General features: G+C 36.2%; 1 protein-coding gene across 1 annotated transcript in view; it reads right to left on the bottom strand.

Moving 5' to 3' along the window:
• The window catches only part of GC (GC vitamin D binding protein), a 43,728-nt gene that overhangs the window by 22,862 nt on the left and 3,328 nt on the right, over window positions 1-17,538 (bottom strand). Inside the window, exons 2-6 of the mRNA XM_005555104.3 lie at window positions 6,131-6,200; window positions 5,097-5,229; window positions 2,167-2,378; window positions 548-680; window positions 152-246 (exon numbers count right to left, since the gene is read on the bottom strand). Of these exons, the coding sequence (XP_005555161.2) occupies window positions 152-246; window positions 548-680; window positions 2,167-2,378; window positions 5,097-5,229; window positions 6,131-6,200 (643 nt within the window). The remainder of the gene's footprint in view (window positions 1-151; window positions 247-547; window positions 681-2,166; window positions 2,379-5,096; window positions 5,230-6,130; window positions 6,201-17,538) is intronic.

The following is a 17,538-nucleotide window of genomic DNA, read 5'->3' as shown; positions in this document are numbered from 1 at the left end:
AAAAGAAGAATTTGCCCAGACTTTTGAAGATTATTGGAGCTGAAAAGTCTGTGTTATATCTTTCAATATAGACATCTTAAAAAACCCTAAAATTATGGATAGATAGTGCAGAACCAAACATCTAAGTATGACAATAGCACTTAATCTTTACCTGAGCCTTGATTTCTTCTCCCCATAAGCAGCATATTGTGAACAGACTCTATTTGACAGAGTGGTGAGAAGTGATAAATATTTAAGCTGGAGTCTCTAGAAAACAAGTGAAAGAATCTCATTAGATGGTCAAGATTCATTGAATATCGTATAAATGGCAAAAATAGGGACTATTAATTTCATGATTTTTTAATGACTAGGAAACTGAACACTAATGAAAGGAACTTATTGATATTACTTTTCCAGAGGTATTACTTTTATTTTCCAATTAAGAAGATGCAAGGGAGGCATTTTATAAACTTTTACTGATTGTAAAATCTCAATTCCTACCATTATCTAAAAGGAATGCTATTAGAAGAAAAAAACGTAAACATGGAATAAGTAAAATGGGACATACCTCCTTCAAAAAGCATACGGTTGGGCTTTCAGAGGTACAGCAGGACCCTACCATAGAAAGATAATTCTTGGTGTAACTGACTAAAAGTGACAGAGGAGCTTGTCCATAATTAGTGGAATATTCCCACATAAATCTGTGGAGGAAAAAATAGAATTGGTCAAAAAATTTGTGAATAAACAAAATCTACTTTGTTATTTGAGACAGTGTCTTGCCCTGTCATCCAGACTGGAGTACACTGATATAATCATAGCTCACTCAACTTCCTGGGCAAAGTGATCCTCCTGCTTCAGCTTCCTGAGTAGCTGGGACTACAGGTGTATGCCACCATGCTCATCTAATTTTTAAATTTCTTGTAGAAATTAGGTCTCACTAATTGGCCCAGGTTGGTCTCGAACTCCTGGGCTCAAGTGATCCTCCCACTTCAGCCTCTCAAAGTGCTAGGATTACAGATGTGAGCCACCATGCTTGGCCCCAAAAACCTGCTTTTTAGGAAGTATTTTGATGGAGAAAAGATATATGTTACATTAATTTATAGTTTTAATATCTAAAAAACACTAAGAATTTAGAGAAAATGTTGTAATACTGGCCACTATTAATCAGTATATTCACTAAAAATAGGTTTACAAATTTCTATGTGGTTTGTGTGAAAGGAGGGGCCATTCGTCCCTTTATTCACCTCATGTCTAGTCAGGTGAATCACCCATGGTAGCTGCTTGTTAATTAAGCTGCTAATTGAATTAATTAAAATGAGTGTAATTACTAGATTTATTTTTCCTTATTGATCTCAGTTTATTATTTTAGATAATTTTTATGCATAGATTACTTATTTGTTGGAATAAATAATTTCTATTTCTGAGAATAGATGTCCTTTCAGATTTATAAGGGACTCGGAAATTCTGGGCAACATCCTCTTTGAAAATTGACAGGAATGAGCAATCCTACTAATTTTTACAATTTGTGACCACTTTGAATGACATTGCTTCTGGTTTTTGAATATGTATATATTTCTTATTTTAATAAATGTATTTTCCCCCAGTTTTGTTCATTTTTGTGATCTTCCAAGACTAACAGAAAGAACCAGTGTATAATCTGGCCCCTTATGCATGTTAAACAATAAAAATTTCCAGGTTACATGTTTACTTGATATAGTAGATGTGTCATATTCACATGTCCACGTCACTTGTTTCTGGGATGTATAGGAGTGAAGAGAGAAGCTGTTTATTTTTTATGCTTTACTGGACATTAAGTATTTAAAATGTGTACAGCAATAGAATTGCTTCTATCATGTGACATACGCAATGATCCTTAGCATCAGGGAAATCACCACAGGGGCTGTCAAATATTTGAAAATATATCCCGTGGACAGGAGACTCAAGTGATTCTGATTAAGATAATAGGATTAGGGTTAATAAGAGTTTGGGAAAATTGATTTTATCTCTGAGAAGGGCATTCTCTAAACTCAACACCAAAGGGAAGATGGGCTGCCTTAGATGACAGTCAAGTTACCATAATTTGTTCAGATTGCTGTAGAAGAGGTGTTTCCACAGAGTTGGGGGTTAGATTAGAGTCATGTCTGATATTTTAGGCCCTAAAGTTCTATTTATGATGAAAGCGCTCACTTATCAGCAAATTCCTTTGGATCTTTCCTGAACGCCTCACAGATTTCATCATTTGTGGGTTCCACGTAGGTAGGGAATTCTTGTGGCTGGTGCTTCAGAGCAGCCATACAGAGCTTTCGTTCCAGGCCCTCTGTGGTGCAGCACTCAGCAGTGCCTGGGTGAACAGGGAATGGAGAGTTACTTTCACAGGACTTGGCAGACAGTGCTGAGGTCTGGAAGAGAAGAAAAAAGGAAACTCATATATATATGTAAATTTCCCGGCTCCTAGACCTCCATTTAATATAATATCTTAGCCTATAATTAGAAAATCCTCCTTCTTTGTAACTATGTATTCATGCCAAGGGCTCCATGAGGTGATTTTTTTAACATGACAAGTTGTACGATTATTGGCAAATATAGGATCTTATTTATGTTAATAAATGTCTCCTCAGAGTAGAACAAAAATAGAACTTTGAATAATAAATGGACAGTGTTTATCTGATTAGAGGCATTAGAATTGTATTCTCTAGCCCAGTGTTCCTCCATGGGGATATTAACATCTCTGAGGGTGAGAGGGTCATTTGAAAAAGCGCCACTGGTGATTCTGTCATCATCTCCCACCTGCTTTCTGCTGCAAATGCCCCATTAAGAGTGAGGAGGACCTCCCTCTGTTTATTAAAAGAGCTGTCCTCCCCTCCCTTTATGAAATGAGCAGACTCTTTATTGCTGGCTCCCATAACTTTCTACATTATTTGCATTCTCTTACCTAACGATTCTTGAACCTGCTTTTGCATCAGAATTACACATAGAGTGCATAAAATAAAAAATGCTTTGGTTGCACAACACAAAAATTCTGTTTCAGTAGGTCAAAAATAGGGCCAGAAAATCTGTTTTTCCCAAAGCTCCAAGATTCATGTGCAGGTGCAGTGTAGGTTGAAAACCACTGATGCACCTGCATTTACTGCTTCAGCAATGCTACACTGATCCCTGTGAGCAGACTAAACACCATCAAAGCAATCATAGCATCAAAATGCTCTTTTTGGAAAGAATTTCATATTTGAAATTAAAATCTAAAATAGAATCACCATAGAGGAAAAAAGAATAGAAGTAGTCATCACAGAGAAAATTACTTTGGGATTTATATGGGAAACAGTACTTTGACATTCTTATACTTAATTTATAAGTTAGTCATCTTTTTAAGGTAAAATTTCGAAAAATCTTTTCTACCAGTGAAGGATGGCAACGTGATAAATTACTTATGTAAACTAACTTCTCACCATCTTCAATACCATCCTTTCATCAGATTCGGAGAAGTTAAAAATTAGACTCTTTCTCTCCTTTTCATCCTCTCTTTTCATTCCATCTTTTTCCTTTCCATTCACTTCCCTGGCAACCCTTCTTTTTGCCTTTTTAAAGTTATCTTCTTTCAAGTAAAAAAAGGTTGACAAAATTTCAAAACACTTTTCAGAAATGTTTTGAACAAGCAGGAGAACGAGAAATATATCACGCAAAAAATATCAATGTCATATCTGTTCTCTTACACTCTAGGATTGTAGAGACAGATCATATCTCTGATCAAGGGATGTATTAGCAAATACATTAGCAAATATGCATTAGCAAATACATAAGATAAAAATGTGCTCTGTTATGTTGACCATGGTTGATGATTTGATGCTTTTGTAGTTTAAGGTGGTACAGAAGCTCAGGTTAAAATAAAAATATGTATGAACTTGTTGGTGGAAGAAAAGGATGATAAAATTCTGAAAAAATAATAACGGACAGGTAAAGCAATTAATGGGTAAGAATATTCATTGTGTAGAATCTATTCTAATCAGATCTTTGGAGCATTGTTTCTGTATGATATCTGCTGAAGGCTTGAACAGTGAGACAAATCTGTTTGTAAAAACTTTTATCAAAATGCATCTAAATGTCATTTGCATCAGGCCTGATGACTACATTAATAAATTGCTGAAACTCCTTAGATTTAACCCTTTTCATTTCAGCTTTTTAACTTTTGCATAAGTGCTATAGGGGAGAAACTTAGAATTTAGTTTTGTGCATACAGGGCAACTTTTGAATCCTCCTCCCAAATGTGAAACCAACACTAAATTATTCTGGAGCACTTGGTACTAGTCCTGGCATGATAATAAAAGAGGATAAAGCTATGATCAGGTTTTTAAGCTATACACAATATTTTAGGATTATTTCAAGAGGTTCATGAGCTGATGTATATATATATATATATATATATATATATATATGCATATATTTAATTATCTAACAATATATTTAAAAATATGTATACACATATATATTTAATTTCAATAGTTTTGGGGGAACAAAACTATTTTGTTTTTGGTTATATGGCTAAGCTCTTTCAGGGTGATTTCTGAGATTTTGGTGTACCTATAGTCAGAGCAGTGTACACTGTACCCAATGTATAGTTTTTTATCCCTTGCCCCCTTCACCCTTCCCTGTAAGTTCCCAAAGTCCATTGTGTCCTTCTTATGCCTTTACATACTCGTAGCTTAGCTCCCACTTATAAGTGACAACATACGCTATTTGGGTTTTCATTTCTGAGTTACTTCACTTAGAATAATGATCCATGGGCTGATATTTGAGAACATCAAATGTATGGTGATAAAAACTTAGGTTTTAGAGTCATATCTGAATTTATATTTTGTAACTGCTTCTTGCTAGCAATGTATATTTAATAAATCACTAAATTACTCTATGACCCAGTTTTCTCATTTGAACCTTGTAGGAATAATGGCTAATATTGACTCTTTATGTTAGAATAAACCGGGCTCTAAAGACAACAGGCTTCATATTTCCCCAAAACTAGGAATAAGTGGAGTTGCTGTCTAAAATTTTTTTAACACATGGTATAAAGTCCTATTTTGGCTTACTTCTCTGGGCTGCCACAGAGACGGGCAACCACAGAAACCTACCCTGGTGTCATAGCAGTCAGGGTCAGCCCCTTCCGCACAGCAGGCTTCGGTCAAGGAGACAACTTCCTTCACAAGCTGGCTGACCTGTTCAAACGTGCCACTGGGAAATTTTCTACTGTACAGAACTAGTGACCTGAGGGGAAATAAGAAAATATATCAATTAGAACTGAAACTTTTTTTTTTTTTTTGAGACAGAGTCTTGCTCTGTTGCCCAGGGTGGAGTACAGTGGTGTGATCTCAGCTCACTGCAATCTCCGCCTCCTGGGTTCAAGCGATTCACCTGCCTCAGCCTCCCGAGTAGCTGAGACTACAGGTGCGCACCACCACACCTGGCTAATTTTTGTATTTTTAGTAGAGATAGGGTTTCACCATGTTGGCCAGGATGGTCTAGATCTCTTGACCTCGTGATCTGCCCTCCTCGGCCTCCCAAAGTGCTGGGATTACAGGCGTGAGTCACTGTGCCCAGCCAGAACTGAAACTTTTTTTTTGCATTTTGGCACATAAATACGAAACCTGTTCAATGTTTAAATGAAATATTGTACACATTTACTTCTTTATTTGACTACTGAAAAAAATGAGGTTTAATTTAAAAAGCAGATTTTGTTCTAGGCAAATTTATCTTGGAAAGCAGCAGAAATTGAACTTAGGGCTTCCATCAAACCAGTCTGGTGTTGTCCTTCTTAAGCCTCCCCAAATGTAGTTGCTCTGCACCTCATTGCCTTGGTTTCCCAGATTCCTGGAATGTACTGTTGCATTTTAATTGAAATTAGAAAGCTATGCTTTACGTATTATCTTTGAACTCATTCATAAACTTACTGGTGACAAATTCTTAGACCGTGGTAACAAAAGGTCAACTGGAATCTCTGGCTGTCCTTAATTTGCTTGACTCCTGTGCCTACATTGGGCCTGGGGCTCTGTCCTCTTACTCTTGGCAAGGATTAAGGATTAACCTCCATGCTGAGTCAAAGTTACCTCACACTCAGTTTTGTCCAAGATCAAATCACCAAGAGAGGGAGTGGCTACTGCACACTTACAAGGATGTGAAGTCCTCCTTTCCCAGATGGGTGAATTCCTTGCAGACTTTATTCTTTTCATAATCCCGGCCTAGGAGGCAGAAATAGAAAAATTTGTATGTTTCCCCTTTTGATGACTATTATGTTACATGTACTTGTATAAAGTGATCTTCCATGTGGCCTATGGTGAAAGTTGCATTTTCTCAATGTTAATATGCAATTTCATATTTTGGGGGCCTTTCTAGCTCTTCTGTCACATCGGGCCACAATTTTATGGCATTCTGTTATATTTCAGTCACCAGCAGAACCAAAGGAGAGAGTAAACTAATACTGAACATAGATGAGTCAAATGATACATGTCGACTAGTGAGTCGGAAGCTATTGATATGGCAACTGTTAGGACCTATCTTTATAATGATACCTAAATGAGAATTGTTTTCCTTGCCTCCCTCTTTCCCACCCTGCTTCCTCCCTTCTTTCTTTTATTGTCTCAGTTTTACCTAAGTCCTGAAAAGAAAAAAAGAACAACAAATAAGTGGAGAGTGTCTCCACTCCAAGGTGAGGGGCTGGCGCCACTAATGCAGGACTTTAAAAGAGGTACAGGAGAGTTAGTGCTGCCACCTGTGCTCTGCTACTCGGCTCCTGGCTGTCTAAGGGAAAGCTAGGAATTCAGCTGGGGACAAGGTGGAAATCAGGTAAAGAATATTTTGGACAAAGTTAGTGTGGTGAGTCTGGGGGATGGTGGGGAGTGTTTCCTTTCACTTTCACGTAGTGACAAGGGCTTCAAGACACCACTCAGCGCTTGACAGGGGACTCTTGGAGTTGGGGTGTAATGGACAGGTGTCTGATTCAGGTTGGAGAAATCTAGAGGGCGATGGGCTTGCTCCTCCAAGTGGCCTGAGAACAAGGCAGAGGACTGGGTGGGAAGCTGTCGTGTGACCTGCAGACCTGATGTAGCTCAAGCAGGAGAGTGATCTGGCCAGGAGTTTTCTTAAATGTAATTCCCCCAGTCCCAGCTCCATCCCCAAAAAAGTGCTATCTACAGAGCAGTGGACTGCCAACAGTTGGGTCTCTGTGTGGAGGTAGACAATTTGAAAACCAGGGGCCCAGAGGAGAGGCTTAAGGTGCCAGCTGCATATTCGAGATCTCCAGGAATAACGAGGGAGAGAGATCACCAAAGAACACAGTAAGAGAAAACGGTAGCTTTGCACACCTTCATAACCAGAGGAGACAACCTTGGCTCACCATGCTGCCCACTGAAATTTTTGTCCATTGAATTGAGTTTTTCCTGCTGCTATCTCTCTTACTAGCTTCTCCTTTCCTGTGTTATCCCTGGAGGAGCTAGAAGCAACCTAGAGAGTAGGAGGAAGCAGGAAAAGAGAATAGGCAAAGAAGACGAGAGGCAGGTATCTGTGTCCCCCTTTCCCACCACAGGCAACAGGACAGAAACAGTCCTGAATGGGGGAGTAGCTTCAACTTTCAATGAATTAAAACATTTTTGACTATTAAATACAACTAGGCACTCTCACGATGAAATGACATTGGTATTTGAGAGGGAACAGAAAAATCACAGGACCTGCTCTTGAGTTCATTCACGCTGCAGGAAAGAGCTAGTTACTGCAGAGGGAGATGAGTTCTTTACTAATCATGAGACCTTCTCATTCAGCATGTCCATCACATATGTGAGAACACATCAGTCAGTGTTCTCCTAACCTGACTCATCATTTATGCAAATAAGCCCAGGAAATTTCCCTCCTGTGATGTTATATCTTCCGGAAAAATGTAGGAAGTATATAAATGGCCTACTCTCTGTTTTAAGTGGCTGTAACTTTTAGTGGTTTGTCCTTCTCACTTTAAATGTTGGGAAAGTTATCTCAGGTGACATGATGGTAACTGCTGTCAGGCATTAATCCCAAAGATGTCCTCTCCTCTCTAACAGTCACAATTCTATGGAAGACTGTGTAAACATATGCCTGGGTGGAAATTTCTATCTGATGGCTTGCAGCAGAGGTGGTGGTGATTGTATACAGACTTGAAAGGGTTGAATTTTTTTTTTTAAGATTCTCTTTAGGACTCATCAAATTAATGTCACCTGTTTAATGTCACATTGCCTGTAAAGGAAGCAGTTGCAGCATGTATTTTTTTGGATGGATGTCCCCCAAAATATTTTTGAGGTGAGAAAAGTCAGATTTGATAATTGTGAGAAAAAGATATTCTTCAGTAGCACTTTTTAACAAGAGACTTACTCAATCACCCTCAAAAACACCTGGAAGGTGGAAAAGAACACGCATACCTGAATCCTGAGTCTGATGTTATTCTGGCAACCAGGACAAGGCCGTAGGGTTGATAAAGCTAATTGTCAGTGGAACGGAAACAGCCACTTGCAACAAACCTCTGTTTTGTCTGAGGACCTTCACATCAAGTACATTTTCTGAAATGTATTGATTAGTTTACAAGGTTGGATATTGTGACACGTTCCAAAGGTTAAGCAAGGCAGAAAACTTCCATTATTCATTAATGGTATTCTATGGAATTGAAGACTAGAACATAGAGAAAAAGAATTGGGGCTGGAACTGTCCTCACGTGGTGATGACTGTACTTATGATGTCAATAGTTGTTTTAGTTTGCTCCTAAAGCAGAGCTAGGAAAAATGGCTGGCAGTTATATGGCAGTAGATTTTAGTTCAGTGTAAGCAATCTTTATTCCAACTGTGGCTATTTTATAACTGAAATGAAAGCAGCCTTTTGAAGAGGTGAGTTTGTTTTATCATTGTAAATATCAAAATAGATTTAAACAACCATATATTGTAAAGATCCCTGAATTTAGTACAATGTATCCTCATCATCTATAAGATCACTTGCTGGGGATTATAAACTCGTCTCTTTTAAAAATAGTGAGAGATTATAAGGAATATTTTTTCCCGTGGCTTACTGTGTTTTAAGACACACACAAAATAGCTCTAATAAGAACTTCTTTTCCTTATAATAAGTAGGAGCTAAGTTTGTTTAAATTCACCCTACAAAATGGAAGAGGTTATTTTTATTAGTACTTCTCTTGTGACCATTCAATAACATGCAAAGTGAAATCCTGTATTCAAATGGGGTACCCCCAATGAACATTTTGAGAAATATTTTGTTTCTAACCTTCCAGATTCCGATTTCTCATTTCACTAAAAATGTAACGTTTCATTTAGTATATTATGGGAATGTGAGTGTGCATGTGAAGGTAGTGTAAATGGGCATTGCATGTTATCTCATTAAATCATTTGAATTGAATTAACTATTTGTGTTTGCACATAGCACTTTAGAATTCATGGGCATTATATACTGCTTTAGTTAGAATGCAAACTGATGAGAGAAAAGTTGGAAACTGGGTGGACTGCTTAAGGCTTAAAGTGGTTTTGAAACTATTTTTGCTGGAACATTCAGCCTTGGGCATAACAGGAAGCAACAGAGGAAGCTCAAGAGGGATATTGAGAAAGCTCAGAATTAGAATATAAAAATAACCTGTAGAGGAAGCCGTTGCACCATGATCTTTCAGGTGAACTACCCAAAATGTACTTCTGATAAAATAATTTTATAAATGTATTTGTCCAAAGAGAAGATATCTAGCTTACAAGAGAAAGCCAATGTATGTTAATCATTGTCTCAATTTGCAAATACAGCAAATAAATACTAAAGTTAATTTGCAATGTGATTACTACGAATTGATTCCCCATTCCATGGAATACTGTTTAATAAATGTTTTTAGTGTAAAACCAGTTGAGCCCACTCCAATTCATACAGTTAAATCCTGTCGCAAATGAACTGTAAATTATATGCTCTGTTTTCAAATGTACCATTTGGTTATAAAGAAGGTGATTTGGACTTTGATACCGCCCTAGTAAATATTGCCGTAATCTTAGTGACTCTGATGAAATCACTTTCACATCAAGTGACCCCCCACAGTACTAAGTGTTTACTAATTTCACCAACAGAATTTTTGCCTTTTGTGATAGCATGTACCACTTTTTATCTATATTGTGAAACATTCTGGTAAGTCTTGTTTAATTCTGAACTTTTGAAAGCCAGTGTGGTTTATTTTCAGGAAATCTTTGCTGCTTCAGGCACCTTACCTCTGCCAACAGAGTTGACAATATTCATTCATACATGCAACAGATATTTTGTGAGGCTTACTTTGTGCCAGGCATTGGGTTCAATATTGAATCTGAACATACAGTGGAGCCCAAAATAGACACACTCTTGCCCTCATGTAACTTTCGTTCCAATGGGGATAGCTAATAAGATACTGTCTTGTTACAAAATTTATTATAGTAGGTATTTGCATGCCTTCACTATTACTAGTCTTTCACTAAAACCTAATTTGGTTCCCTAGAACAGTTATTTGTATACCAGGAACATAAATGGATCCTAAATAACAATGACATAAATAAGTGCTCATATAGGATGCTAGGAACTGTCTCAAGTTGCTGTTTTCCTATTGTGTTCTGGAGAATCATGGGCTTTAACAGCTCTGTTGGGCATTTTATATTTTCACAATTTCATTTCTTTGATATTTTTATTTCTATTCTGTACTGACACAAAAGCTCAGTATATTTGTTAGTATTTTTTAAAATAAATTTACCTTTTAAGAATATGGTTTGCAGTGTTTATTCAAACTAGTCAGGCATGATATTGTTGATTTCACAGTAGTGAATTTACTTAAATAGTAAACATTATTGAGTTGGTTTAGGAAGCTGATCTGGTTATAAGAGATTTCTATATCACTACAAATATTGCCAATGAAAAAGTGTGAGCTTGAGTCAATGGAAAGAAATTCAAACCTTTTAATACTATACCCAGAGACCCACATGACATTGATAGATAAACTAATCTAGAAGTTAATGGCACCTCGTAGTATGATATCAGTGGAACAAACTGAGCATCCGTTCAGACTTTGAAAATTCAAACACAAATGAAAACAGCAAAAGATATATAATCATTGGGTTAATTACTCAGAAACTGCAACTGCAATAGGAGGCAGCATCACAGACTCACTCAAACTAATGTCCTTGGGTTCACCTCGGGTGGTTGCCTGTCCTTTGTGACACTCACCAAAGTCCCAGAGTGAGTATATTTTTTTTTCTCCATGCATCTTATCCCACCTCTCTTCCCTTTTGTGGGTTGGTTACCTCCTCATCTATAATTGGTTTTGTAAGAGTAAAGATAGAGGAGGAGGTTTCCCTCTTCCACTTTTGGGATGGATAAAGATGATATCCCCTGCATTTAACTTGGAAGCTCAGAATACATTGAAGCACTTAAGTTCTAAAGCAATATAGGAATACATAATAATAACATCATGATAACAATTAAAATTTGAGTGCCAACAATTTGGTGGTACGGTTTTAAATATTTGACATATATTACCTGCTTTAATCCTCACAAAAATTCTATGAGGTTTGTGGTTATCACAGTTTACATCCCATGTTTACTACCTATTTTTATGCATCATTTTAAGAACTTCATTTCTGTATTTAAATTATTTCTATGAAAATTGTATTTTAAATTCTAAATAACATATAACTTTTTGAGCACATTTTGTCCGTGAGTTAGATAATTACTCTATTGAAATTTAGTGCTCTTCATTTTATGGTATCGAAAGATTCATTATTATTCATGCCTGTCTAAAATCTTAATCTCAGACTATCAGTCCTGGAAGTCATTCTTATTCTTCATTTTCTCTCTTAAAAAAAAAAAGTTTGCAGGGTTTGGCACAGGAAAACAGAAAGGTAAGCAGGTTGGTTGAAAGACTCAGACGCTTTGGTCTTAGTAGCGACAGAGACTTGAAGTAATACTCACTAGACGTTTGCTGATAGATCTTATAAAGGAGGCATATACTAATATTTCCTTTAAGCAAAATTGTCCTTATTTTCCATGAAAGTACTTTGAGGGAAAAGCTCATGTCTAAATTTTTAGGTCCTGGATGCTTGGCACAATTCTGGACATTCCCATAAAAGTCACTTCATTAAGCAAGTATTATAAAATCTGAAGAAAGTATCATTCATCAAGGGATGGCACAGTCATAGTTCCACATGGCACTCCTTTGATAAGGTGATATAAACAGTAAGTGGTGGTGATTCTGCCTCCCTGGCTAGCTGCATATGATCTATCTCAATTAAAACTTGAGAAAACATCAACTCAAAATGGATTTAAGGCTTAAATATAAGACCTGACACTATTAAATGAATACAAGAAAACATAGGGGAAAAACTTCATGATGTTGGTCTAGGCAATGAGTTTTTTGGACATGACCCTGAAATCACAATCAACAAAAGCAAAAATAGGCAAATCGGGTTGCATCATCCTAAAAGGCTACTGCACAGCAAAGGAAAAATTAACAAAGTGAAGAGACAACCCACAGAGTAGGAGATAATATTTGCAAACCACATGTCTGATAACAGGTTAATATACAAAATATGTAAAGAACTCAAACAACTCAATAACAAGAAAACGAATAACCCATTTAAAACATTGGCAAAGAACCCAAACATACATTTCTCAGAAGAAAACATACAAATGGCCAACAGGTTCATAAAAAATGTTCAACATCAGGAATCATTAAAGAGATGCAAATTAAAACCACAATGAGATATCACCTCACACCTGTTAGAATGGCTATTGCCAGAAAGATTGAAAGATAAGCATTGGCAAGTATGTGGAGAAAAGGGAACTCTTTTCCACTGTTGGTGGAAATATACATTAGTATAACCATTATGGAAAACAGTATGGATGTTTCTCAAGAAACTAAAAATAGAATTACCATAGGATTTAGCAATACCACGTCTGGGTATTAATGAGTTGAAGGAATGTCTGGTCTCCCATGTATACTGTAGCATTATTCACAGCTACAAAGATACTGAAACAACCTAAGTGTCCATCAACAGATTAATGGATAAAGAAAATGTGATGTACTTACACAATTGAATACTATTCAGCCTTAAAAAGAGAAGGAAGGGAATTCTGTCATTTGTTATAACATGGATGATCCTGGAGAACATTATGTTAAGTAAAATAAGCCAGGTACAGAAAGAAAAACACTGCACTATATTATACATGGAATCTGAAAAAGTTGAACTCACAGAAGACTGAATTGATGGTTACTAGCGACTGCAGGGAGAAGAGGAGGGAGGGAATGAGGAGCTGCGGGGAAAATAGTGCAAAATTTCAGTTAGACAGGAGATTTCAGTTAGTTAGACAAAATTTCAGTTTTGAGATCGATTGTGCATCAGGGTGACTATAGTTAATCATGCATTTTATATTTCAAAATAACCTGAGTAAATTTCAAATGCCTCACAAAAAATGATAAGCAGTGAGATGATAGAGGAGTTCATTGATGATTTTATCATTTCCTATTACATACAGATATCAAACTATTCCATTGTGCCCCAGAAACGTATGTAATTATAATTTGCCAATTAAAAAACAATACATTTTAAACCAGAAAACACTGTGCATGGGTGATTTCCTTTCACCGTTTCTATCAACATACACATCTCAATGACTACTGAAGTTATAACTATAAACTGAAATCAAATTATGCAATCTAACGGAGAGGATATATTGTACATGTATCATTATTTATGTCTCTGTCATCACACATGTTTTTGTCAAACAGATCCCCCGAGCCATTTAAATGCATATTAAATCCAACAAATAGCATTATCTTGTATAGGAAAATTTCTATTTTAAAGATTAATAATTTATCTTTTTAAAATTATAAGAAGTAGATATTTGTATATTAATTTTTAGTATGGCCAAAACAGTTTTATAGTGCTTGTCTGCTACAGTGTTGTATTAGCAAGATTTTTTTTATGAATGGAATATAATTTTCTAATTTTCTTATTAAATCTCAGTGAGAAACTGAAGGCTTATTATTGGACAGTTGTAAGAGCTATAATTTAAATGGGAAATTTTACTGTCAAGTACTCAATACTATTTTGTGTTACCTATTGTGATATACATTGCTTTAAGTGCTTTTATAGCACTTCATTTGTCTTAGTAAGGCTAAAGAGAACCTTTTAAACAAAGGAATTAATAATGAGCTTTGCAGTATCATGTAGATGGAAAATGGAATGCCAATGTTTTCTACAGAATATTAATTCTAGATATTACATTCCAGTTGTCAACAGGATATAATTCCTTAGACATACTTGCTAAGAAAACTTAAAAGGAGCACTCACTTCAATGTTAGCCTAGTCAACAATCCAACTATGTATTTTGTTATTTATATTTTTTAAAATCTAGTATGTGTTTGTCAAATAAAAGTATGCTCATTTTAAAACCAATTATTACCTAACATTTGCAGCAGAACTGAAAAATATCAAAATAACAAATTTACTTTCATGTGTAGTCAAATTTGAAGACTGAAATGTGTTATTCTAAGATTGTGCTCTTGCTATTGTATTTTTTAATATATAACAAAATCACAGTTATTTCCATATAAAAATATTCTCACTCATAAGTGGGAGTTGAACAACGAGAACACATGGACACAGAGAGGGGAACATCACACAGTGGAGCCTATCAGGGGGTTGGGGGTTAGGGGAGGGATAACATTAGGAAAAATACCTACTGTAGATGACAGGCTGATGGGTGCAGCAAACCACCATGACACTTGTATACCTATGTAACAAACCTGCAGGTTCTGCACATGTATCCCAGAACTTAAAGTATATATATGTATATGCATACTTTATATATACACACACACACATATTTATGTAACCCACACAGGAATTCAGCTGCATCAGCAGATATGAATGTGAAGTTACATGTGTAACTATGTAACACTCCTTGTATATTCCAATAAATCTTTCTAAATCAGCTTTCAGAAAAAAGTTATGTAAGTTTCACTTCTCTAGGATGAGAAACACAATTGGTTAAATGTAAACACATTTAAACAATTCATATGTGATTTCATTTACAGAGAATAAAAATGGCTAGTAACTAATTATTTTGCCTATTTTAAATGTAAAGATACAATCATTTGTTAATATTATTTTCTTTAGGTAGTGTTAAACCTCAAGGTACTATTTTAACACGACACCCAGGTTAGCAAGTCCAAATGCTTGTAGGATCTAGGAACCACACAAGTTACATTTGATCCAAGGGAAGAAAGCATTAAATGCCCAATGGTGAGAACTGAGTGTTTAGTCCAAAAGGAGGAGTAGCAATTCAGCTCCAGTTCATCATTGCCATGTGAAAATTCGACCCTTATTACCACATATTCCTGTGTTTCCAGAGAAGCTAGAAATCTAGATTTTTATGTGGAATCTCCAGGTTTTAAAATGTTGACACGTTAAATGAGACTTTAAAGACAGACTTAGATAAACTTTGTTGGCCCAAACCATGAGGGCGAAAGAAAACATCCATAGGAGTCTGTATTTTATCATGATTTAAGATAGAGACTTTGGATACAGACCACCTGGATTTGAATTCCTTCTTCCCTGGATAATAGTGATACCACTGGCAAGTTGCTTATCTTCTCTGTTCTTCCTCAGTTTTTTCATTTGTAAAATGAAGATGATCGTATCCTCAGGAAACAGAATATTGCTGTCAGTTATTATTATTATTATTAGCTAAATCCAGTTAGTTTGTGGTCATTGTTATACACATGAGTGTTATATATATATATATATGTACATAGCTATCTACACACACACACACACACACAAACGTACACTGACACATCAGTTACCTACTGGGAACATGGCATCATATGAAAGAAAACTCTAAAGTCACCAATCTTTAAGGAACTTGAGTCTGATGGTAGACATAAGTACACAAAATCCCAATTTTGTAATATTACACAAAAATTTATTGAACACCTACTAAATGCCAAGTAGTGTTCTATAACTGGGAATTACAGGAAATAACAAAAGTTCTTAATTTCACAAAACTTACATTCTACATTTGTTACGATAAGCAAATGAACAACCAGTGATAAGGTAAGGTACTAGGTGCTAAGAAGAAAAAATAAATCCAAGTAAGGGGATAGAAGATAATGGAGTGGTAGGTGTTATTTGTGGTAGTTTGGCTAGGGAAGCCCCCTCTGTAAATAGACTTGGAGTAGATGCCTGAAGAAGGTGACGAAGGGAGCTATGAGAATATCTGGACAATTAATATTCCAGGAATAGAGAAGAGGTAGTGCAAAGCCCTGGCGTACAAAGGACTTAGAGTGTGAGATAATGTGGAGGCCAGTGCGGTCAGATCAGAATGAATGAGAAAAATAGGAGGGGGAGAGAGAGGGAGAGAGAGGGAGAGGAAGCAATGGGTAGAATGAAGAATTTAGGTGACCAAAAATATTGGGGAAGGGCATCATCAATTCCTTTTAGAGGTTTCTTTATCTTGTCTTCTCCTAAATAGATTAAGCTGATGACATTTTAGAGAGTGCACACACTTATCCTTATAATACATAATGGTGACTGCATATGTGGCATTGCACCTGATATCAATAAGATGAAACATTGCTATTGATTTTCAGGGAGGTTAACATTGCTCTCAATGAGAGCTGTATGTCTTCAGCCCTTGTGTAGGGCTGTTTTGACAGGGAAGGAATAGAAGGAAAAGCGTAGCTCACCCACTAACCCAAAGGGAACTTTCTTCTTGCAGTTTTATATCATGTTTAATAAAAAAAAAAAAATGCTGTGAATGAAATGCTTAAAGCAAAAAGGAAAATGTTCATAATAGAAACCTGTTTTTGCCAACAGCTCTTATCAACTGCAGTGGTTTATTTCCTGTTGGCATGATTACCTTAATAATTTTCTAGCTATGTCACAAGCATCTGATCTTTGACAAACCTGACCAAAACAAGAAATGGGGAAAGGATTCCCTATTTAATAAATGGTGCTGGGAAAACTGGCTAGTCGTATGTAGAAATCCAAAACTGGATCCCTTCCTTACACCTTATACAAAAAATTAATTCAAGGTGGATTAAAGACTTAAATGTTAGACCTAAAACCATAAAAACCCCAGAAGAAAAGCCAGGCAATATCATTCAGGACATAGGCATGGTCAAAGACTTCATGACCAAAACACCAAAAGCAATGGCAACAAAAGACAAAACAGACAAATGGAATCTAATTAAACTAAAGAACTTCTGCACAGCAAAAGAAACTACCATCAGAGTGAACGGGCAACCTACAGAATGGGAGAAAATTTTTGTAACCTACCCATCTGACAAAGGGCTAATATCCAGAATCTACAACGAACTTAAACAATATTACAGGAAAGAAAAACAACCCCATCAAAAAGTGGGCAAAGAATATGAACAGATACTTCTCAAAAGAACACATTTATGCAGCCAACAGACACATGAAAAAATGCTCATCATCACTGGCCATCAGAGAAATGCAAGTCAAAACCACGATGAGATACCATCTCATACCAGTT

This window comes from Macaca fascicularis, chromosome 5, assembly GCF_037993035.2.
Source record: "Macaca fascicularis isolate 582-1 chromosome 5, T2T-MFA8v1.1".
Lineage (NCBI taxonomy): Eukaryota > Metazoa > Chordata > Mammalia > Primates > Cercopithecidae > Macaca > Macaca fascicularis.
The sequence above is the reverse complement of the archived record's forward strand: the minus strand, read 5'-3'. Positions and strand labels throughout refer to the sequence as shown.